Here is a 25,086-nt window from a genome sequence, read left to right as displayed (position 1 = left end):
TGACCTTACAGTATTTAACTCCTGACCACCCAGGCTTTCCCTGAGTGAAAGGGGACATGAGTAGGTTTTTTTTTCAGGAGGAAGATGTGGAAAAGGATTTACTAAAATTCATATAGATGACATCATGGCCTTTCCTTCATCTACACTGACATCACTGGCCTAGGCTGCTGAGCAGTGTACGCTCATTTTGAGCGCCCTTTCAAAAGTATGAACTGCTCACCCTCAAATAAAGGGTCAGATGTTCTATGCCCAGTTTGGTTTATACAAGTCATCTTCAGTGAGTTACACAGTTTGTCCACAGTCTGATGGAAAATGGTCCTTTACTGAGGGGCTCAGTACTAAGAGTTCTGAACCATTACTTAGAAAAGCTTAACTAGCAGTAACAACAAAACAACATCAGGACACATGATGAAATGCTAACAGCATCATTCTATTTAGCCTTTCATGCTCGTAATAGTTTGCCCCTAGATGTTCTCACCATGCTGAAAGAAATTATTTTAGTACCATTTAAACTGCACTGTGTAGCTCTGCCTGGAATGCTGAATCCTGTGCAGCAACTCATTTTATGTTGGCCTGATACAGAATAAAAACATCTGTAAGGTAACTACAACTCCCCAGTGACCAAGCCCTAACTGCTTTTACAATAATTTTTGCATTGAGCTACGGAATATATATGAGTTGAATATTCTGCTTTAGCAATGCAACAGATAATTTCTGACAGCAGTTCTAATTTTGAAACATTCTTGAAATATCATCATTCAACCAATAAAAAAGTCCTTTTATTGACAAATATTTGTAAGAACCTTTCAGCTGCAAACAGCAACCTCCACCAAACTGCCTTACTCCAGGCTAAATATCCACAACACAGCCTTACCAGCACTGACTGGGAAGCCTGCTTAAAGCACACGTGCTAAACTGGATGACTTTTAGCTATGCACAGTATTGGTGCACCCTACTCACAACAACTGAAAAAAATTGCAGGAACTAGAACAGCTCATATCCCCATTTTCAGGCAAAACCATTTCAACTTTATATAATTATGATATAATGATGTATAACACACAGACAAACTGTTAAATCATTTGGAATATTACATGAATGAGATTTGCTGCTGACAGCCTTTGCCCTCTATAGCCCAAATTTCTTAATGCAAGCAGGGTCCTGAGAGACTACTTTTCACACAGCTATTTGTCCAGACTCTTGGAATATGACTTAATTGGTGGCCAGAGAATCAAGATGTGATGCAAGAACTGTATTTCTGCTGAGCTTTGTTCATATTGCATGCTATTTTCTTCAGGTTTTACTGTTCATTAAAAGTTATTTTATTCAGTATCCACTGAAAACAGCTAACAACTGAAACAAAGATATAATTTCTTGGATATATTCTACATAAGCTCAGCATTTCACTCCTTTTACATTAAAGAGACACACCCTTTTTCTAGTGTGACAAATGAATGTGGTTTAAACTATTGGTTTTCCTACTATTTCCTTAGTACTCATTTTTCTGTTGTATCAACAGACTAGAGTCTAGGCTGCAGTAAGGAAATGCCTAATTATTCAACCTCAGGATGCTCATACATCTTCTATTTAATTTGTGTTTCTTAATACAAGGAATATTTTAGCACTGCTAGAACCAAATCATTCTGTTGAACAGTTCTAGCATATGCATGTACAGAAAGTCTACAAGAGCACTGGAAATACAATAATTCCACTGCAATATGCAGTTAAAAGTTTTCAACAACCTCAGCATTACTTTCCCAGCCCTGTAAATATTAAGTCACAGAAGAGTTCAGTTTCAAAGTAAGTTACAAGATGAGAGTGGCTCACAAGGATAACCATATTCCCTCTTCCACCTGTTCTTGCTCCTTCTGAAATGCAAATAAAAGGTGATAAGATGATGTCCAGCTTTAAAAAAAAATTAGAAAAATATGACAAAGATGACAAATCTGTCAAACTATGATTTAATGATTTCTAACAATCTGTAATGGAAAATAAGTCTTTTTCATTTAAATGTAATGCATCAATTTCCAGAGTACAGTTTAAATACAACTTGCCTGGAAATAAGTTTTATGCTTTGTAACATTAATTAACAGAAAATGTAATACGCTAAATTAATTTCAATTGGTTGTAATTAATCATACTTAAAATTAGGAAATACATTGCAGCAACCTAAAATAAGGTAAGATAGTACTCTACTTTAAAATGAGATTTAACAGGTGTCTAGAGAACTTTTTCTAATGCTGAAAGAGCTGAAAACCACATCAAACCCCGAGACAATATTCCTTGTTAACAGGATATAATTTTTGTCCACTAAAAGAACATGAATTTACAATATTATGGAAACTATTCCCAAAATTTAATGAAATCTACAAATGAAGTTTCTAATTTTCTGTCATTTTGTTTCATAATATAATAATCTATAATAATCTAAAAAAGAAAAAAAATATTTTTGCATTTAGAATGTGGACCTATGTGCATAATATTGTAAGAAAACACTATTCAGTCTGATATTTAACCTAACTCTTAAAGAAATAAAGATAAAATAATTTAGATACATTGTATGTATCAAAGCAAAAAAAAACTTATAAATGGCTGCTGAGATCTGAAAAAAAAAAAACTCAGCAAATATGATATGAGAGTTTTCAACTTGATAACAACATATAATGACATTAGAAATATGCACTCCATATACAGTCTTTTAACACTAAGGGAACTGAATAGCTGAATTTCAAACTTTAACTCAACTGGAAGTATAAACTCTCATACCTAGACAGGGTAACATACAACACTAACTCTGGATAATGTACATTTGAATTCAATATGGAAGATGGAAGAGTATTTCTTTTTGTGGGTCTGCCTTTGCATTGTAGTCTTTTCAGACATATGTATCCATCACCCAAGGCCGCAATAGGGAAACATGATACTTTTCAGGCAATATAAAAGCTGTATTTAAATATACATATGTATATGTGTATTTTAACATTAAAAAACAGTACATTTAGAAAAATGTACATCTACTAACTTGCTCAATCTTACTTACACAGTGACACACAATCTCTATAAATTTCCTGATCCCAAATTATGCAACTAGACTAGAAGATAATCATATTTGTGAGAACAAAGTACTATTTTTCCTTAATTTTTAAATCTAAGATTATAGTGTTACTTCTTAAATTCAGAAAGAAGTTTATGAAGTAACTGATTTTTTTTTTTACTCGCATGTAATTATTTTTGCTACATCTATATACAAAGCATGAGAGAAAAAAGCCCTAAAGAGCTGTTTAAGTGTGGGTTTTTTCCAACAGCCTGTTAAACTTCAGCTGTTTCAATTTGTACATATCATTACAAATATACAATTTATAAATATAAATTCCAAAGATTTCTTAGGTAGTTCATATAGCTTCAGGGTTACAAAAAAGATACATACAAAGTGAACTGTCTGGTACATACGATAGGAACATTGTTTTCCTGGAGATCCAAAAGCGATATGCAAACCAATGAAAGGCATGCTTCTGCTGTGATGCATTCCCCCCAGAAGTCTTACAAAAATTATACTATTGAATAATGTAAACATAAGTGTCAGGTTGCATCTAGAGTAACAGACCACACATTATGGAAGAAGTTACAAGAAAAGATTGCCAAATTTCTGATCTGCTACTGATTAGCAGAAGAATGTTATGCATTTGTTTCCAGTTGTAATCTAACCTTCATGCATATTCAAAAGCTAGAGTGTATGCGCATAGTAACAATAATCTTCCATGATATATCTTTACACAGTATCATGGGTACCAATGAAGAAAATTTCAGGAAGCTGGCAAATTCTGTAAAATTTCACTACACAGAAAATATATATAAACTTCAAAAAGAACAGACTTGTTATTAATTACAGCTCACACTGGTCTTTGACTAAAATATAACAATAATAAATAAGGTACTCATCATTTTACATTGCTTAACACGTTGAATGCCATATTATGTTATTATAAGTATGTTCACATACTTATGTTTTACTGATGTTCCACTTTTAAAAGTGTATAAAGGACTGTTGCTTTGTAGTTCACATTTATACTGCTTTCCTAGAAGAACGCAGAATACCATACTGAATGCCTATTGTGCAGAAATAACCCTGAAGGCTGTATCATAGTATTCAGTAGAAAACCCTTACCAATTTTTCATCAACTGTGATGAGTTGCGTGTCTCGAGTTTGGTTCTGCGCCAGCCGCCATGTGGAAGTGCTCAGTGACCTGCAGTGCAAGACTTGAAGTTAAAAAATGATTCATGCAATGAGAAAATAGAGGCAGACAAATCTTACATAAACAAGTTACTTTAACAATATCCGTCTTGTAAAAAAAATTGAAGAGGGAGAGATGAGGGCACAAAAATCCTTTTTCTCCCCAATTAGTTCTGTCTGCTGAGTTTTTGGCAGACTCCCACTTAGCAGTTCACAACAGGCTGCACTTTATGTCAGCCTACAGGCTCTCTGTCACAGAGAGACTGCCAGTGGCAAGGACTGTACTGCTCTATATGAATGTACAGTAGCTGGTTTGTCACGAACAGACAGAAAAACACAAGGCTGCTGCAAGCATTCTGGAACTCTGATCCTTAAACTGATGGCATCAGAGGAAAAAAATCCTTAATCTATTTGTAATGGTAAAGCTCCAATTCTACACTACATAATAGGACATTAACAAATTAAAAAAAACCAAAACAATCCAAAAAATGATTAAGCAAACTCTAATCTGATACTGTAAACACAGTTTTCAGGTTATGAGTGGGCAAAACAACTATTTTACTTAATTTTTAAATCATTTTGGGTCAGATTATTCATTTCCAAGATTTATCTCCTTGCATAATTGCTAAATCTGTAAGATACATATGGAAACACAGAACACAATTCCACATCACTGAATTAACTAGATTTGCTCTTAGCTTACATTATGTCACTAATGACAGGATTAGGCCCTTTGAGTACAAATCATCTTTTGGCAAAATAATGCAACAGCAGGTGAAACAAGCCAAGAAACCTAATTCTCTGACCTCATGACAGAATACCAGGTTGGAAGAGAACCTCAAAGACCACCTGTTTCAACCTTTCTTGGCAAAAGCATGGTCTAGACAAAATGGCCCAACACCCAGTCCAGCTGAATCTTTGAACTGTCCAACACTGAGGAACCTACCACTTCCCTAGGAAGATTGTTCCAATAGCTGACTGACTTAACTACATTGTGAAAAATTTTCCTTGCGTCTAACCAAAATTTCAACAGGAGTAACTTGCATCATTAGCTCCTTTTTCATGCGACTCGCTGTAAAAAAGGAGTGTCCACCTTCTGTGTAACCAACTTTTAAAATATTAGAACATATTTTAGAACATATAAGGTCTCCTCTAAGTCTTCTCAAGACTAAACCAATCCAGTTCTTTCAGCCTTTCCTCACATGGCAGGCTTCCCTGTCCTTTGATGATCTCTATGGCCTTTCTTTGGACCCTCTTCAGCCTGTCCATGAAGTATTGCAGGTACGGCCTGACAAGTGATGAGAAAAGTGGGATCATAACTTCTTCACCTCTGGTGGTTATGCTTTTGTTGATGCAAGCTAGCAATCTATTGCCTCTCTTTGCTCAGAAGCAACTGTCCACACAGACAGACTGTATTCCTCCAGGACCCCTAGGTCCCTTACCCCAGAGCTAGTCCCCAGTCAGACAAATCCCTGACTATGCTGCAGTTCTGGATTATGATTTCCCAGGTTGAAAAATAGCAACTTGCTCTTGCTGAACTTCATAAGGATCTTGTTAGCCCACTCTTCAAGCCCATCTAGGTCTTCCTGCAAGGTGAATTTCCTTTCCAAAGTGTCCACTTCCCCACTCAGTTTGGCATCATCAGCAAACTTTTATCAGGTATGTCAGGATCTCACCATGGATCATTCATCAAGAAATTAAACAGTTCTGGGCCCAAAGCTGATCCCTGGGAAACCCACCTGTAACAGGTTGCCAATGTGAAAAGGAGCGAGGCACCACCAGCCTCTGCATGCTGCCTGTCAGCCAGTTCCCCACCCACTGCATGGACCACTTTACCAGACTGTGTCACACCAGCTTTTCTGGGAGGAGGCTTTGACAAAGCATATCAGAACCCTTGGAGAAATCCAGGTAGAGAGTAGTGTGCTCCATATTTGATCAAGGCCATTTTAAAGAAATGCGGAAGAAAAATGCAGGAATTCAGGTTTCTCTACGAGAACCTTCTGAAACTAGGCAACTGCAACAAAGTTCAGTTAAGAAATATCTAATATAAATCTATACTTTCAACACAAATTATCTTCCCTCTGCCATTAACAACTTCAAAACATCTCCAAAGCACAGTTTATAGACTCACCTAACTCTGTGGCATGGACAGACGGATCTATTCCTATTTAAAGTGACAAAATTTGTCAGGAAAAGTTACTGTGTTTCAAAATACAGAAGTTTTCAAGTGCAAGGAAGCACATACTCAAGGTAACTACTTTGTTAGCTCAAAATCTCTGTACCAGAGTTTCTGGCTCAACACAGCTAGTATTTTTTAACTTGCACATGTGAAATAAGACATCATAAAAACATAATAGAGAGATGCTGGAGCACTAGGAGAACAGGCTGTTATTTGGTCCTTACACACCAAGAGAGATGTTATCCTAAAAGTGCCCTGAACAGCAGCATTACACTTGTTCCAGACTTAAGTAGCTAAAGTCAAAAAATATTCAACCCTAAATAAGGAAAAAACATTTTAACAGAAAAATTAGTTTCTCTCCCACTACAGTAGCTTTACTGTCAAAATAATATTCTGCAGGTATGCCGGAACTCCATGTGATACAGTGTTCACTACATTACTTAATGTCTGTCCAAAGAAAGACAATGGAATATACAATTTAATTCTTTCGTTCTCTAAAGAAAACTCATCTAGACTATGAATCAAGAAGTTCTCTGAAGAAGCTTGTTCTGGAAAAGGTCTGATCAATATGTAAAGATTCAGGTATGCAAGGGTTGTAAAAAGGCTGATCAGAATGACACTTTTGCTTGTAGTATAAATTCAATTATGAACAAAATTTAGCACAATTTAGTTTGAACATGGTTGAGAGTGGCTTGTTTTGTTTTAAACTGGAAAAGCATTAACCAGCTTTAAAAACTACAAATGCCATGCCCTTGAAAATTATTTCAACTCAGCATTACATCATTAGACATTGTTTTTACTAATGCCATGATAAAGAGCAGGGTAAAAACCCCACCAGATTACAGGCAGGCAGAATCTATTTCTGAGATGCCTCCACATTTTACACAGAGGGAGCTGGCTTTTTGCATGAGATGACTCTGTCAACCTGGATAACTACCAAGGCATCATACCTTATAGCTCTCCATGACATTTCAGCTATTCTTCAAAAGCAGACGGACGGCTTACTAACCTAAGTCAACTTCTCCTCTTCATCATTTTTCAAAGACATTTCTGTTGACTACACAATTCTGGAAAATACACAACTGTTACTGGAATTTGCAACCTTGTACACTTTCTTCACTGAGCTGCCTTCAGTCCATCCCTGGGCTGCAATGAGTTGGACAGAACACACTTTTTCTAAGAACTTCCTAATTGAAGAGCGGTTGAAAACTGGCTTTTGGACTAGGAAAGTGAATCTCAAGTCAGTGGAGGACAAACCTCCACGTGAAAATACATAAAATACCAGTTGCGCTTTTAAGATGACAGGCTGACGATATTTCTATTTGTTGTATCTCTCATATGAAAGTAATATGAAGTCTGGAAAAACCAGCAACTCTGAAATGTCACACGTAGTGAAATACTGCTATTTGAAAGTTAATAGGAAGAGTAGCTTGATTCCCAGAATGCCTGTTTAATTTTCAACAGGCTTCATTGCAAGCGTGTAGCTAATGTCAGGGACTAATGTGAGGACAGAACCAGGAAATACACCTCTTTCACACAAGGCTCTCTTCTCAAACTCCCACAAATGGCAAGTATCATTTCATCACTCAAGCTTCACCTTAGAAATTGTATAAACTCTATAATTTCTATTATACCTTGAAGTTAAATGAATTTGCAATCTCAATCACTTAACACTTGAGCCTTTTATTTCATCCTCAACAGTACAGTAATTCTCACAAACAGTACAGTACTGTAAGTCTCACAAAATTATCTATTAATATTTGCCCACATCCACCTTGACTTTTACGTAGCTTTTCTGATGGATAATCTTGCAGAAGTATAAAAAACATATTTTGCACACAAAATCACAAAATTACTGGGTTGGAAGAGACCTTCCAGATCATCGAGTCAAACCCAGCTTAACACCTCACCTAGAATAACAATTCTATTCTCACAACATCCTACTGCTTTCTCCTATTACTAACCGCTGGAAAGGTAATTTGTTTTCTTCCTTTCTCTCGGTAAGTAATATGGGAATACATTACCCCATTTTGCTTCTTTTTGACTTCTTATGCTTTTTATTTTTCCCAGTTGAAGTATCTTGGGATGAGAACTTATGAGCATGAAGTTCTACTTCTACCCTGTTCCAAGTCTAATCAAACTCTGATTTAGGATTATTGTACACAGAATAATTGGAATAATCACAAATACACTGCTTAAGTAATTCAGAATTTCAGAAACTACACAGAAAGCTTTATATGTAGCTAGCAACAATAAACCTTGCTATCTTATAGGCTCATTAATGACCTATTCAGAACACATACCAAATGAACTTCTTTCATGGTTACTATCTAATAAACAAAGTGTGACAAGGCTCCAAGCTGGCCACAGCTCTGTTGTGAATATGCCCAAATGCTTTCCTTACAGTAAGCTTGTTAGTGATGAAGAAACAGGCATTCAAATGTAAAAACCTACATTTTTGTAAAAGCCCGCCTTTTAAAACAAAAACTTTTCAAAATTATGTAAAACTAAAATTAAGGTTTACTAAAAAAAGCCACCTCTCTCCTTTATGATTGCCCTTATACTTTCCCACAGTATAGCAGCTCCTTTATCTTCTGAGTCCACCATTTAAACATCACTTCATTCATATCTGCAAAAGGATTTTCTCCCTGCCCCATGCAATTGTGTTAGGAATCTCAATTGCTCAGTCCTGATCTATATGATCTTCTACCATTATTTTACTACTGTAAGTTAGGATTATCTGTAGTTTATAATGATTTCATTATACTAATTTCTACAGATCATTTAAACTGTAACATTGTTAACCAATATTTTCTCTTTACCACCAATCTGATTACTTCAGCATAGACTTTGCTTTATATATATATATATGCTACAAAACAACATACTTTAATGATATTTCTGGGTCTCAGCGTTAGGAATTTAAAAAAGGTTAAAGTAACTTTTTCTTTCACTGTGCATAGTTCTTTAGAGAGGCACTGTAGAACTGGACATTGCATCTAGACATATTATGGCTACCACTTGTTATTTTAAAGTCTCACAATAAATCTAGACATGTAAAATGTCTTTTACACTGTATAGAGAAGACAGGAATAGGTACTTGGCAAAGACTAAACTACACAGTCTTCTTATTAAATACTTGTAACTCTTACATCAGCTCAGTAACACAGAATGAATTAATGAGGACTACCAGGAAAAATATGTCTTTGTAGAGTTCAAAACTTTCTGTAGGTACCATGTGTCCTGAAGAAACAAAGACAAATCTAACCATGTCTTCCATGGTAAGTGTGTATTCCCCTTCCACCATCATCTGTAGTTACAGCAAAGTCACAAATGGTTTCCATATCCCTGCTACACAAATGAAGGAGTCCAGCTTGAGAAGCCACTGAAGTTCTTAAGTCTACTGGAAAACTACAATATTCATAACAGTATCAGGTCTCTCAACCATTTTTTACCACTGTGGGATAAGAATATAGCAGTTCCTTGTTGCAGGGAAGATTCTTAGGTCTTCCCTTCTGAAGTTATAGGCCCCAGCTCTGCTGAAGCCATTAACTTCCGTTGAACAGAAGCAAACAAACAGTAAAAAAATGGTCAGTGGATGTCTTTTGGGGTATCTGAATAAGGCATCTGACTTGAATGTATTACTTGGTTGCTCTGGGTATCTGTATTCAACTGCTAAAACTCAACAAATCTGACCACTGTAAATATCTGCTAAGTAACCTCCGCTTAACCCCTACATAGTAAGAAGCTGCCATATTTACATGGCATGAATTTGCCTTCCACAGAGAGCAGTGCTGTGACTGGAATGTTACACAACATCCAGATGTGAAAACTTGTATCCACCTGACATAATTCAGTAGCTGGGACTTAAAACCATTGCACAAAAACTCTTCCTTAACCTCTTTATGCAACACATCTGACTGTTTGATCTATTAGCACCCCCTTTTGGTCAACTGTTGGAGATATGGCTAAAAAAACCCAGGTATCACCAAACAGGTAATCAGATCATAATGTATAGGTAAAACAAAGTCTTGAAGAAAGCCTCATGTACCACATTAAAAATGAAGACAGTCATCAAGAAGTAAATCTAAAGGATATTTTATGTATTTTGACACTGAAAGACCAGGGCACCAGTGGATGTGAATATGTATATGCAGAAGCCATGATGAACAATGCAATAGATTGAATATTCTTAATTCTTAGAAAACCAACATTTTAAATATTATTGCATGTAATATTATTGCATTTCTAATAATATAACCTTCAGAATGTACAGCCACCATAAAAACATTAAATTCTGAACAAAAACAACAAAAAGAAACACCACCAGCTAACAACTTCCACAGCATCCAACCTAGTCATACACTGTGATTAAACAGACTAAATACAAATCGATATGAAGTTCTGGCACATAAAACACAGGAAATAATGATACAATGTCAAATACTATACAGATCCCAGTATTCAATAAAATATATTTTTATTTAGCAACAACATAATGTATTTTTATAAAGACAGCTTGCAAAATTAAACTTGTGAGAGATGAATTTAGACACAGTGGGATAATGTTTCCTTAGTATTAAGTAATTACTGTAGTTGAAATGATAATGACTTACCACAGTCAATGATATTTTATTTTTACTCGGTTTCACTTACTAGTCTTACTACTTTCCAACAGAAGTAAAATATGGACTATAGTGCCAAACACTGCCTCTGGCAACATATAGTTCTATTTTGTAGTATGAACTGCAGGAGTAACGTTCATGTTTGGAGGAAAACAAAGTTCCTCATTAATGAATAATATTTTCACACTCTGATAAAGTTGGCTGATCATACTTTTTCCTTTGCCTACAAAATGATGTTAAACAGTAAATTATGTTTCTAAATGGATGAATGCAGTATTAATTTATTTATCCAAACGACTGAAATTTCTATAGTAAGTTGCAGAAATGATAAAAATTGAAATATAAAGACACTGCTTTTACTTGCTAATAAGTTCATATGCAATAAATTATTTTTTCTAGTTGTGTGTTTGGAAAACAGGACAAGAACTGACTATGCATTTCTGTCAGGCAAAACTTACAAAAAGTAGCAATGGTTATATAAATGTACTAAATTAACATGGAAATAAGCATTTGAATTGTGGTTTGGAACTCTGAAGCTAAATGTTAAGCTAAACTGCCTTCACAAATATTAAACTACAGGCCAGACTCACTTCAGTGCCTGCTAAGTTTTGGAGAAGACCATTCCGAGAATTACTGAAAAACACGTGAAGGACAATGCAGCCATCAGCCAGCACAGCTTCATGAAGGAACAGTCCTGCTTGTCAATTTCCTTTTATGAGAAGGTAACACATCTAGTTGCTCAAGAGAAGCCAGCTGATGTGAGCTTTCCGGATTTCAGCAAAGCTTTCAATACTCTCTCTCACTGTATCCTTCTAGACAAAATGTCCAGCTCACAGCTGGACAAACACTTCATGCCATGGGTGAGAACTGGCTCACGGGCTGGGCACAAAGGGTTACAGTGAATGGGGTGGCATCAGACGGGGGACCTGTCACTAGGGGTTCCACAGAACTTCATCTTAGGTCCTAAGACTTTCAACATTTCATTAACAACCTGGATGCAGGACTGGAAGGGATACTAAGCAAATTTGACAATTATACTAAATTGGGAGGAGCTGTTGAAGGCAGAGAAGCTGCACAGAGAGATCTTAACAATCAGAAAGACTGACAATCACAAACCAGATGAAATTTAACATGGGCAAGTCCTGGATTCTCCATCTGGGATGGGGCAGCTCTGGATGTACAGACAGACTGGGGAATGAGAGGCTGGACAGAGCCTGGAAAGGGCCCTGGACTTCTGGTCCATGGCAAGCTGAACATGAGCCAGCAGTGCCCTGGCAGCCAGGAGGGCCAAGCGTGTCCTGGGGGCATCAGGGACAGCATGGGCAGCCAGGCAAGGGAGGGGATTGTCCTGCTCTGCTCTGCTCTGCACTGGGGCGGCCTCACCTCAAGCACTGGGGGCACTTTTGGGCATCCCCCTATAAGAAGGTCATAAAGCTATTAGAGAATGCCCACAGGACGGCCAAGGAGGTGTTGAAGGGTCTTGAAGGGAAGCCACATGAGAAGCAGCTTGGTCTGCTCAGCCTGAGGGAGAATGAAGAGAGACCATACTGCAATCTGCAACTTCCTTGTGAGAGGATGTGGAGGGCGGGGCATTGATCTCTGCGGCGACAGCACTTCAGGGAACAACATGAAGCTGTGTCAGGGGAGGTTTAGGCTGGATATCAGGAAAAGGTCCCTCACACAGAGGGTGGCTGGGCACTGGAACAGGCTCTCTACAGAAGTGGTCACAGAACCAAGCATGACAGAGCTCAAGAGGTGTTTGGACAAGGCACTCAGGCACGTAGTGTGACCCCTCCTGTGCAGGGCCAGGAGCTGGACTCACTGATACTTGTGGATCCCTTCCAACCCAGAATACTCTATAATTCTTTTAAATTAGTAACACTTGCAAATAGAGAATATGTCATCACATAGAAAATAATATAATTTTACTTTTTTTAGATTCTACTTTAATTATCCCACAGGTGAGAAAATGCTGTTGACCTACTATATTCAAACAAGTTGAACCACTAACAATGTAAAGGAATGGTCCTTCCAGAACTACCACAGGCCCAGAGCACTATATCCACCCTTGCACCCAGTGAATTCCTCAGCACACAAGTCAGTTCTGCAAAAACATGAGTTGTCCTCCACCAGTTTTCTTCATTTAATCAGCTTTCTTGCAGTCAGGACATAATAAAGAAGGTTAGCTTTGACCTAGTACCAAGCCTGCACTTTCCCTGACTCAAACAGGGCCCATTTGAGCAGCCAGCTAACTGAGGTGACATGACTGGGTGCACAACAAAGACCAGTCCTTCAGAGGGCTCCACATGAGGCAGACTGTATGCCCAGGCCAGTTCAGTCACTCCTGTAGAGCTGGTGTCTTTCGAGATTTTGAGCATATGCACAATGCAAACAACTTAAGCTGAGGAAACGTTCAGCCAAAAATCCACAGAGCTAGCTTTAAGGTTCAAGTCAGCACACTCACAAGCAACAGCTGCACATCCTGAAACAGCTCTCTGCAAGTCCCAGGCTGGTATCAAAACATTTCTTGAAGTGCTTAAATGCAAACTGAGTCATTACTTGCAACTAAACTTCTAAAAAAAGTCATGTCAGTGCTCCTTGACCCTCACATGCACATGACTCAGAGCATACCAGTGGTCTCTGACAGATTACAAAAAACAGATTAGAAACGCTTTGGAGCGAGGACAAAATTACTCAAAATTATTTAAACATTTTTGTTGTAGAAATATAAGAACTCATTACGAAAGGAGACCATGTATACTACATTTAGAGCAATATAATATGTAATTTTTACGATGTCCAACTGCTATCAGGTCATAGGAACTCTGAATTACTGCCGCCTTAGTACAGTTGCTAATAAATAATTTCATTACACACTACTCTCCAAACTCAAACACCTAATCTTAGGAATTAACCTCAGTTTACAATCTGAAAGCAGCAGTCTACTGAGAATCAGAAACTTACTGGCAAGTTAGTTGGAAGACAAATAATGCTAGAAATGTTGCACAGCCCATATCAACTATCAACTAAATTTACATTCTCTAGTTAGAAAGCCTAATAAAGTTAAGAAAGAAGAGAGAAAAGTTGTGTAGGGTGTAAAGACAAAATACCCAGGTGACACATTTGCTTTGTTTGTGTTTTCTAAATGTCAACCTCCCCACACACACACACATTCAGGCATTCACAGAACTTGACAAAACTAAAAACTGTGCTCTCTTTATAAAGGAACAACAAAAGTCAAAGGGTTTCATTTCAAAACTGTGAGGAATGAAGCTAATGTTCCACATCCCACCTCTGTCTTATTTTGTGCATTTTGAAAAAGAGTCTTTGAATCATGTTAACATTAAACAGAGAAACACAGTAAAGATTCCTCTGTGTTTGCAAACTGGTTTATGGCATAGCATGGTCCTGTATTTCACCCCTATCCACTCCTACTCATTTAGCCCTTCAATCTGACTGCATTTACTGGCTTAATTAATTCTTATTCTAATAATCTAAGGCCTGTAAAACATAGCATATATATAAATTAAAAAAAAAGACAACTTCTTTCTTATTTAATATTCTCAAACACTTGAACTGTAAACTACAACACAAAAAAGAATCCTTTAAAGTGTTACTGGAAAACTACATCTTGGTTTACAATGAGCATATAATATAATAGCATCAAATAAGCTATTTGGCAAATAAGCCTTAGCTGTTGGCCAGCTATGACAAACTGCCTTTAAGAGCTATATATTAACATTTGTAGTACAAGCCAGTTAGAGAAAGCCAAACGCTTTACAAATGGAACATGGCATACAGGTTTCTTTTCAAAACTGTATGCTCTTAGGAGTTGTTTTAGATGACAATGGGATAATTTAGGTAATATTTTTTTTCATTATTTAATTTCACATTTGCTTTGTGAACTTTGCCTTGTCTCAGCTACCTTTCTCTTCAATTTCCTTTCTGACACTAAGCTTTTGTCCTCAATTCCCCTTTGAACTGCTGCCTCAGTTATCATGTACCTTAGCTACGCTCCATGTCACACACCTTAGTCACACCACTTGATCTGTCAGCCCACATGGTCCTTATATAGCTCTGAGGAGAAAAACCTCCATGATACTTCAATAAATTTTTGACTACTGAGTTACACACAGAGAAGACACACCAGTGGTGCCACCTTACGTGCAAGAATATAGTCTGAGCTGTCAAGGGCTCTAACACTGATAGTCTGAAGACAAACTCTCTCAGACCACGCATCAGGACACTAAGGGCGCAGGTCTTAATGGCCATGACCAGCCGCATACAGGGCCTTCATGACATCCCCTGCCTACGGCCCTGGAGTTGCATTTAAAAGCTCGGCTCTGGGTCTTCAGCCCTTGAGTAAGTGGCATCCTTAGGCCACCTCCACCCCTGGTCCTGGCTCTTGCCCTGGTCAGTAAGTGCACTGTCCCTGCTGGGGTCACCCTCACTTTCCAGCCTGCCTTACCTTCTGGAGTAGACAGCCTTTGATGCTCATTGACACTTTACTTGTCATTCATTCCTATCAAATAAAATACAATACTGTTTTTTTCCAGTCTATGCTATTTATCTGCACTTGATTTTCAGCCTCATATTGCAACCAAAGCAAAGGACTTAATTTTTATGTAGTCTCTCTATAATAACTGATTTTAAATCTTATCTTGTTTTAAAATGATACTAACCACACAAGGTTTAGTTGTGGGTACCAGCATGATTAAATACCTTCTACAATACACATCTGTCTTGAGATGAAAACAAATGGTTGGCTGCAGTGTAAGCAACCTATGTGTCTCCCATGGGAGTTTTGAAAAAAACTTTAACACCAAAACTTTAACTCCTATTCTACACACCAGTGCAAGCAACAATGGCACTAGCTAGGAAAAAAACCCCTTCCTTTCTTTTGCATACTGCATCAGCATCTGAAATCTTGGCACAATAATTCTTTAAACTGATGAAGGACAAATTATTGTATGCTTCAAGAGAAATATAATGAAACTACCAAGCTACATAAATGAAGTCTACAGTCAAAGAAAACTTTAATGCTCTGTTTCTCCATAATTATCTGATTTAATTTTATATGCATCTGTCATTCTTTATTAATGTAAACACACCTCAGAAGCATTTTTGAGAACTCACCTTTGAGAATAAAAATAACCACATCAGTTACCCTATTTGTGTGTTAACTTGTTACACTGATCCTTGTAAACCTCCTCTCCTCCTCCACTAGTACTATTCTTTTTTACTTTTCATATTCTTACTATCCAATTAGCTGTTAGCTCTCTCTCTAAAAGGAGACTGCAAGTATTGATATTACTCATGCTTTTCTAAAGCCTTAAGGCAACACCGGTGCCTTAAAAGCAAACCAGACAACATGCACATTATTTGTCTCTTTCTCTGGTAGGCACAAACACTTGCATATGAAAAAATGTCACTCTTGAAGAATTTTACTTCCCATGACTTACGCAGCAGATGCAAATACTCTTTGAATACATGCCAGAATAGTCAAAGCTACTGCATGAAGAGCTTTCTGCTTTTACCCTTCATTTAAAATACAGCAGAAAGATGATACATGGTAACTTCTGAAAATGCAATATCCATAAAAATCTTACCTTAACACTACTGAAATCTATAAGAAAAGATTAAAAACTCAATAGCTATCATCTGCAACAAAATTCAATATAAATTGAATGGACTTCAATATAAATGGCATCACTAACACAGTGCATTACTTCATTAACATTTAGCAGAAGATTACTTCAATAGATTGATCACAAGTGACAATGTCAGAGGTGTTCACATATAAAATAAATATTCATAAAAGGTCTAAAAATATTTGCATCAAATACATACAGTCTGACTTTAAAAAAAGAAACAGGACTTGTTTATGAACTCTTTCATGCTAAGACCCCAGTAATAGGCAGCTGCAAGAACTGTTTGCCCACACACATTCTGGAGCTGCCTACAGACTCTAGTTGAGTCAGAAGTTACTTTACTTCTTCAACATCAGTTATGGGTCAAGGGAAGATTCAGACTGAAACTACTGCAGCCAGAAAAAGCTAAGTAAATAGCACCTAAACATACTACTATACTGCCAGGAGACAACAACTGCCCTTTGAAACTCAGACAGAAATAATGCCATTAATCTCCTAGGAAATATGAAAACACACATTATAAAGAAGGTAATGTGAACTGTTCACCTTGCCTCCTGCTAGTTTATAGATTTCTTTTATTAAAAAAAAGGGATGCGATCTTAAGACAGTTCAGAGGTATATTTTTAATAGACTCAGAGTAAAATGCTTACAAAAGAATTTTTAAAATGTAGCAAAATCCACTGTATTATTGTAAGAATGAAAACCTACACAAGGGTAAAGCATATAAAACATTTAGCTATTAAAGATCATACAATTTTACTTAAATTATTAGTATAAAATAGGACTTGTTAAACTTGGGGTTTTTAAAAAAAAGTAGTTGTGAGTAGGTTCATGCTTCCCTGCTAACTATAAAACTCAGCATTTCAGTCTCTTGAAACAGTCAATTTCATCTAAGACAGACAATACTGAGGTCTTTTAAGGTCAATTGAGTCAAAATAATCAAACTTACACTAAGACAAAATCAAAGTAATTTTTAAAATCCAAATAGCTGTATTTTTCCACTCTAAGTTAAATCTGTTGAACACGTTATACTAAACCTACATCAATAAAGCAAATTTTATTGCTTTACTAACAGATTTAAAACACTGTCCATTGACAGTTGGCATAATTATCCCCTTTCCTTATGTATCCATATGGTATTTCATAATCATTATATTGATTAATTTATTTGACAAAAAAATGTGGTTCAACTTAGTGCAACAAGTTCTACAAACAGATTACTCAAACTTTGAGACATCAAATATTTGGTATTAGGATATACCAACATGAAAGTCTTTTCCATAAAAATGTTTGAGGGATTTTCTTGAAATCAAGGGTCATTTTTCAAATGCAGTGTTAGATTCTATTTTAAATTGTCTAGTCCCAAAAGGAAAGCATTATGTCTTCCTGTTTTAAGATGTTATTGCCAACAAATTTCACCTCTACCCTCAAAAGCTTTTTTGCGGGATAGTATGTTTGCTTTTTGTTTTGGTGCACTTTTGGGCATTTAATTCTATCTCCACTGGGCTGTTTTCTAAGTAGAGAGAAGACTATTAGGTTCTCAAATCAGTAAATTTTTGAAAAAGTTATTATCACATGTAACAATGCTTTTTTAAAAGTATGCCAGACTTTATGTAAGCAAGCTACAGTTCTGAGCCCACAATGGTTAGTTGCCACAAAACTGGTTAGAAGAGCATTCAACTATTTTAGTGGAGAAGCAAGCACATTGCTTATTTACTAGCTATCTTTCAACAAAATATACCTTACACATCTGTCTGATTGTCTTTGTTTAACCTTTACTTTCTGAAAAGTGCTATTCCTTCCCTCTGGGTTTCCAATTCCAAAAGTGAAGGAACTGAATGTAATTAAAATCAGTCACCCCAAGTTATACAACCAGTAAGAAAGAGCAATTTAAGAAGCCTTATCAGGAACATTTTGCTATCATGATGCCTGTTCTACTTCTCCATAAATACATTATAAAAACAGTCATTTCCAGAACAAGACATCTCCTCCTTGCCCTCTTCTCTAACTTTGGCTCTCCCAAACTTTTTTTTCCTATCTGCCCCTCTTACTTGCACATCTTTCTATCCATCCTCTCCCTCCTCTATTTTCAGAATACTAAAAATACGTAAACTTCACAAACATTACAGGAATCCCATACACTTTAAGGACTCGAGATTAATCTGAGTTCACCACTAAGCTACACAATACATGGTATTTTTCACTTTTTTATTGTGATGAAATTGTTCACATTGACAACAACATCCTACTGCTCCCATGCTTCACTAAATCCAACATGTTCATTACTCCATGGGGGCCTTCCAAGGCTTACTCTTTCTACTCCAAAAGAAACAAGGAGCACTCCTACACGCTACTTCCAATAAAGCCAAACAGAGAAGGCAAAAGCAGGAAATCTAAGACACCATTCTGGTTCACCATAGTAATTTTGATATCTTAATAACGGTGCATACCCACAAACACAACACACATGAGTAAATTATCCTGTTGCAACTACTCAAGTAATGAAAGATTAGCAGCTTTGAGATACTACATAAAATACTGCAAAGGGACTGAAGTCATCCTACTTGCCAGAAATTTCCCCTTCTCTCCCTCAAAGCACCCAAAAATGTTGTGGAAAGAGGGCTGTCCTTCACAAGATTCAGACACAAGCCATCATCAAAAGACTTGTGACTATAACAAATAACCACTAATATTGCTTTTGGTCACAGTGAACAGGCAAGGCTCGGCTCCTAGAACTTCTGTTAACCACATAATCACTGTTTTAACAGTGTGGACAAAAGTCAAAAGAATTTGTTTTTAAAGAAATTATGCACTTTGGATACAATAAATACCTATGGCCAAACTACTCCCATACCTACTCCCTACCCCTACTCCTATGGCTTCAGGGTGTCTGCAAGACCAAAACACTCACTGATACCGGAGTTTTGTTTTTAAACTCATACTCATTAAGTGTATGAACTGTAGTGGATTTCATCTTTTTCTCCCCTTGTCTATGGCCATTTGTTTCTCCATATATTTCACCTCAAGTCTTCTCCAATGCTCCATGTCATCATAATCTCACAAGCAAAAAAAAACCTGCTGGAATTTTATTCCAGATTTCAGTTTGCTCCAGTGCTATTATGTTGTAAAATACTGCAACTCACTGTACTTGCTCCGATATGCGTTACAACCAAAATACATACTTAAGATAAAATGGTAAAATTCCAGCCAAATAAGTATGTTAAAAGCCAAACACACCTTTTTTTTCCTGGTGAATAACCAAGATGAAACTAGCTATAAACATCTCTCATACAGCTAAGGCAAGACTGCAAAAAGACTCCTTTTTCTCCTGATACTTAAATTTTATTCCAGGTTCTCTACGCAGATTATATCAGTCACTGGAAATAATTTTAACAAAGATTAATGATACAGAACTGTGTTTTCTGTTAATGAAAACCAAAGCTTCTGATGTGTCTGAGTCTGACAACACCACATGCACTTTTATATATTGTGTGGTATAAAGGAAACAGCAGACATGTATTGCAGATGGATGAAATAATAAATAATACAACTTCTGCAACATGCTACCTATTCCAGACTTGACAAAAATCTCACACTGGCTACCACTAACACTGGCGAAATAGTGTTTCTATTAGCCAGATTCAGTCAGGGCTTTGTACAACTTTAAACAGCTCTCTGCTCTACCCAGACCTAGCTCCGTGAAGTCTACTAAGCCGTATTTTAACACGTGCTTTGGTATTGACATGCAACAAAATCATCAATATTATTTCAAGAAAGAAGAAAAACCAAACGCAACCAAACAATAGCAATGAGCTATTATCTTGCAGAATTATTTTTTTTAAAGTTAGTAAGCATTTTCTCTATTTTTCATGGAAGGACAGGATAAAAAATTAAGACAGGAGTTTTTTCTGTTTTAGAAGTCCTTTATTTTGCCACAAAAATGGCTTCTCCCTCATCTTCTGAGGGGGAAGGCTGCTTATATAAAGACAGTAACTGAAAACTGAGATGTAAACGGCATCCCAGATGTCCTCAATTTTTTGAGAATTTATTGATTACAGGCTTTGTAATACACAAGTGTCCATAATTCTTTACTTTCATAACCTCAGATATCCATTTATGATTGTGTCAGGGACAGAAGATAGGTGTAAGGCCCGCCGTATTTGGTCTGCTGTTGTACAGATGGATAGGATAATGTAAAAGACGTCATGGTTAGTTGGTAAGACTAACCTTCAGTAATGAAACTACGTATCAGTCACCTGTGGGATTCATCCTGTGAAAGTGGAATAGCACACAATAAAACCGTTGTTGGCATGGAGGTGTGATCATGGGCCATTATGGCCTCACCTCATGTGCTGGCCCTGCGTGAGATGATGCTGAAACTGGCCACTCCTGAGGATGTGACATAGGGGGTGGTTCTGGGATCAACGGGAGAGGAGAACATGATGCATGCAGTTTTCATCCAGGGGATGTCCCGAAGGTGCACAGCCTACCTGCACCCCCTGTCTGAGCACCATGCTCCATCTCCTTCTCAGTAGCTTCTCAAACATCCAGGGGTTGGTATGTATTTATACAAAAGTGACTAATGAAATTGACTTGCCTTGCAATTCGTACTGTGTCCTGAGTTTTCTGTGCATGGGCATCCTCCTGAACCCCTAACAATGATGAACCATCAAAACATTTGCTGTTACTCAGAGTCTTTACAACAGCATTACAAGAGGAAGGTAACACATTTTGAAAAACCACTATAAAGTGACATGAAAAATTCATTATCATGAAATGTAGAGAGCGTGTGGCTATACTACACCTACACACAAAACATTCTGCTACAGCAACAGAAATTAATTCTGACTCCAATATATTGTGACAGAAAGGGTTTCTCAGAACCACTCTGAAGTGGCTTGGAAACAAATATACAATTCCCGCTTCAGCAGGAATTTGTTCAAAGTTTTCTCTTCCAGGTTCAACTGTCCATATTTCTAATGCAAGGAAACACTGCAATCTTTTAGTTCAAACTAGTGAGAGCATGTTCAACATAATTTCAAGTCTCCTGAAAACTTCACAGATCTTACAGTATGAAAGCTTCAAAATATGATTTAAGCAAAGGAGACACTTTCTCAATCAGCTCAAATATCTGCTGATAGCTATTAGGCTAAAATAATGAAGGACTCAGTAACCACCACTTAAGTGATTTTTAAAAAAGCACTCGGGATTTCATAAAGATATGAGCAATGTTGCTGCATGTTCTCTTAATTTCAGACTGAACAATTATGTCCATGTTGTAGAAAAAACAAATATCAGTTTAGAATCATTGGGCAGCTTGGGCATGTGTACGTTAAAGTGCCTAAATACATCCCAATAAAAGCAGTATTTGTGCAAGATGATGACATAAAATTTCTAAGAACCAAGTATCACCAACAGAAATCAGAACAGACTCTCTCCTGTAACTCTTGGAAAGTGATCACATTATTATTTAATTGAACTTCTGAAAACTAGAGCATTGTAAGAAGCTTGACACTCAAAAATCTACATAAAAATGCACTGCAAATAAAACTACACCTTGTATACTTAAAATTTAATTCTACAGTCCAAACAATAAGCTATTACTCTCACAACCTAATTTAAGCAAGTAACATGAAACTTGTGTTAAGTTTTACCAAATAGCCAAACTTTACTCTGAATCTAAGTAAACAAAAGTATAGGACTGGAGTGATATCACAGTCATTCAAATGCCCTCACAGTTGACAGTTCCAGAATCTTTGGTCATCTCCTAAGAACACCAATAATTTTTACTATTGGTAACACCTGTATTCTCTTAAAGACAACAAATCTAGCATACTGGTTATAACACATTCTTTCTACAGTTTGACAATTACAGAGATTACTCCACTAGTAAATTAGACAGAAAAATATTTCAAAACAAAGAGACTGATTGTACCAAATTGCATCTGTCAAAATACTTTTCTGAAAGGAAACCAGCATTGCACGATTTATATATCCAATTGCAAGATATGCAGCAAACTACTGGCTTCTCAAAGAAGTAGTCTTTTGCATAGTTGCTGATCACTTCAACTGCAAAACAAGCTTAAGTGGTCTTTGGTAAATGTTCAGTTCTGTGGGTCAGGAGATGTGAGACACTAAGGCTAAAAATGGGACTTGTACACTGTCAAATTTTGAGGCATGTATCTGTATACTGAAATTTATCTAGGTTTCTGATTAAATACAAAGGGTTACATGCTCTGCATGAAAGATACAGTATGTAGCAAAAGAAAACAGTTGCATACAAGAAGCAAAGTAAAAAAGTAAGAGATACACTTTCTCCTGTCTACTTCCATCTGATTTATCACATCACTATGAGCTGTAGGAAGACATTTTGAATTTAAATAGAACCCTAAATCCTTTTCTGTAATTATGTATGTTGATTCTCACTCCCAAGTAGAGAGACTACACAGGCTAGTTAAAAATAAAATTTCATATAAATATTTTTTTATATAAAACAGAAATTGTGAAAATATTTAAGTTTCAGTGCCTACCTAGCCAGAAAATAACTACTTTGCAAAACTTATGCAATAAATTACAGTCCTAAGCATTTCCTCATACTGCCAAAACCATCTTATTCTGAAGCATCTTTTCCTTATTCCATGGAAAATTTATTGTCCTAACAACACGGATTACAAAGCTGTGTACAAAACTTTAAGAGAAACTCATAATGCTCTCCCTCTTCTCCAAGAAACCTGCCAACCTATGATCATGTCACCGTGCTACAGAATGTGAAGCATAAGGTTCAGTCCCGCCCAGGCCAAGGTCCTCAACATCCCTCTTACGGGACACTAATTTTTCCTCACTCTCTGTGGCAAGCAAGGAATCTAACACACTGTTTCAAGGAAGAAATACCAGCTGAAGTGTACCTACCTCATATTTCCATGCTTCTCATACCCAGCCCTGCTACATCCTACTATTTTTTTTTCTGAAATAATTACTTGAAATGTAGAATGGTAAGACTTTAAAACAAACAAACAAAACAATTTTTAGCCTGAATCCCTTGACTGATGCAATTTACAACATGGTACAGGCAACAGTTCTGTCAACACCAGAGGAATAAAAGGGCAAAAAGAAACAGCTGAACATGAACATTAAGTTTCTGGATTAGCGTAGAGGAACTCCTAAATTCATACCCACAGATTTCAAAGCATTTTTAGGAGACTGACAATTAACCTTCAACACCATAAAACAGGTGCCATTTTAGGAGGGAGAATGCAGCAGTAGCCAATTATAATCAGATTTTTAAAAAGTGCAAAAATAGCACAGGTATAGTTCTTTCTCTGTGTGTATACACAGTTTTCCGTGTGTTTCTACATGCACACACACATAGATACACATACTTAAAACCCCCCACAGATTAAAGAAAATTACCAGAACTAACCTGTATCTGTTAACATGTAAAGACTTAAGGAGCACAAAAAGCAAACCCTCCAAATCACAACTAAAGACACAGACATGGACTAAATAATGTAGCTACATTACTTGTTCTGATTAGTCTGGGGTCTTACACAAGCCTTGGGCCTGTGAGATGCACAAAAGTAACAACATGAATGCATCTTCAACTCTTGGATGGATCACGTACTGGACTTCTAAAAAAAAGTCTCCGCATTAAAGAAACAAATAACAAAGTACTACCTAAGATTATAAAGACATTTCCAATATTATTTTTAGGAAATCAGCAAACAAAAAAAAAAATTCATCCTCTGAAAAAGGCAACATGTTTCGAAGAACGGAAGGAGAGGAAAGGCAACACAACAGAAAATAATGTAGTGGAGTGCAAATTTCTGGGAAGACTGCTGGCGAAGTTTCGCTCCCCGGCAGCGAGGCCGTGACCACCAGAACCCGACCTCCGGGCACCGCAAGCACATCGGGCGGGCGGTCACCGCGAGGCAGGCAGCAAGGACGGGCAAGGACACGCACCCACAGACAGGAGCAGGCAAAGACACGCACGGGCACACGGGCAAAGACACGCACGGGCTCACACGGAGGAAGCCGCGGCCCGGCGCCCGCTGCCAGTCTGGCCGCCCCCCGCCCGCCTCGGGGCCTACGCGGCCCCCCGGCCCAGCTCCCGGGGCGGCCGCGGCGCAGGCCCAGGCCCGGGACGGCCTCCTCGGGCCCCCGCGGGCGCCGGGGTGCGGCGGTGCCCCCCGGGCGGCCGGCGGAGAGTCCGCGGTGCCGTTACCTGGGCGGCGGCGGGCGGAGCGCGGCAGCAGCGCTCCTGGCGAGGAGGCCCCTCAGCGCCGCTGACATTGAGAGAGACGCCGCCATGATGCTCAACGCAGCCGTTGGGAGACGGCGGCGCCGCAGGGCCAAACCTCCTCCGCTCGGACAGGAAACGCGAAGGCGAGGGCGGAAAGAGGC

General features: G+C 37.7%; 1 protein-coding gene across 1 annotated transcript in view; it reads right to left on the bottom strand.

Moving 5' to 3' along the window:
- Positions 1-25,065, bottom strand: part of NDUFS4 (NADH:ubiquinone oxidoreductase subunit S4) — a 47,781-nt gene extending 22,716 nt beyond the window's left edge. Inside the window, exons 1-2 of the mRNA XM_064403441.1 lie at positions 24,908-25,065; positions 4,166-4,244 (exon numbers count right to left, since the gene is read on the bottom strand). Coding sequence (XP_064259511.1) covers positions 4,166-4,244; positions 24,908-24,993 — 165 coding nt within the window. The 5' untranslated portion in view covers positions 24,994-25,065. The remainder of the gene's footprint in view (positions 1-4,165; positions 4,245-24,907) is intronic.
- Positions 25,066-25,086: the final 21 nt, after the last annotated feature.

Source organism: Passer domesticus, chromosome Z, assembly GCF_036417665.1.
Source record: "Passer domesticus isolate bPasDom1 chromosome Z, bPasDom1.hap1, whole genome shotgun sequence".
NCBI classification, from domain to species: domain Eukaryota; kingdom Metazoa; phylum Chordata; class Aves; order Passeriformes; family Passeridae; genus Passer; species Passer domesticus.
Note: the sequence above shows the minus strand (reverse complement) of the source record. Positions and strands in the feature narration are given on the sequence as shown.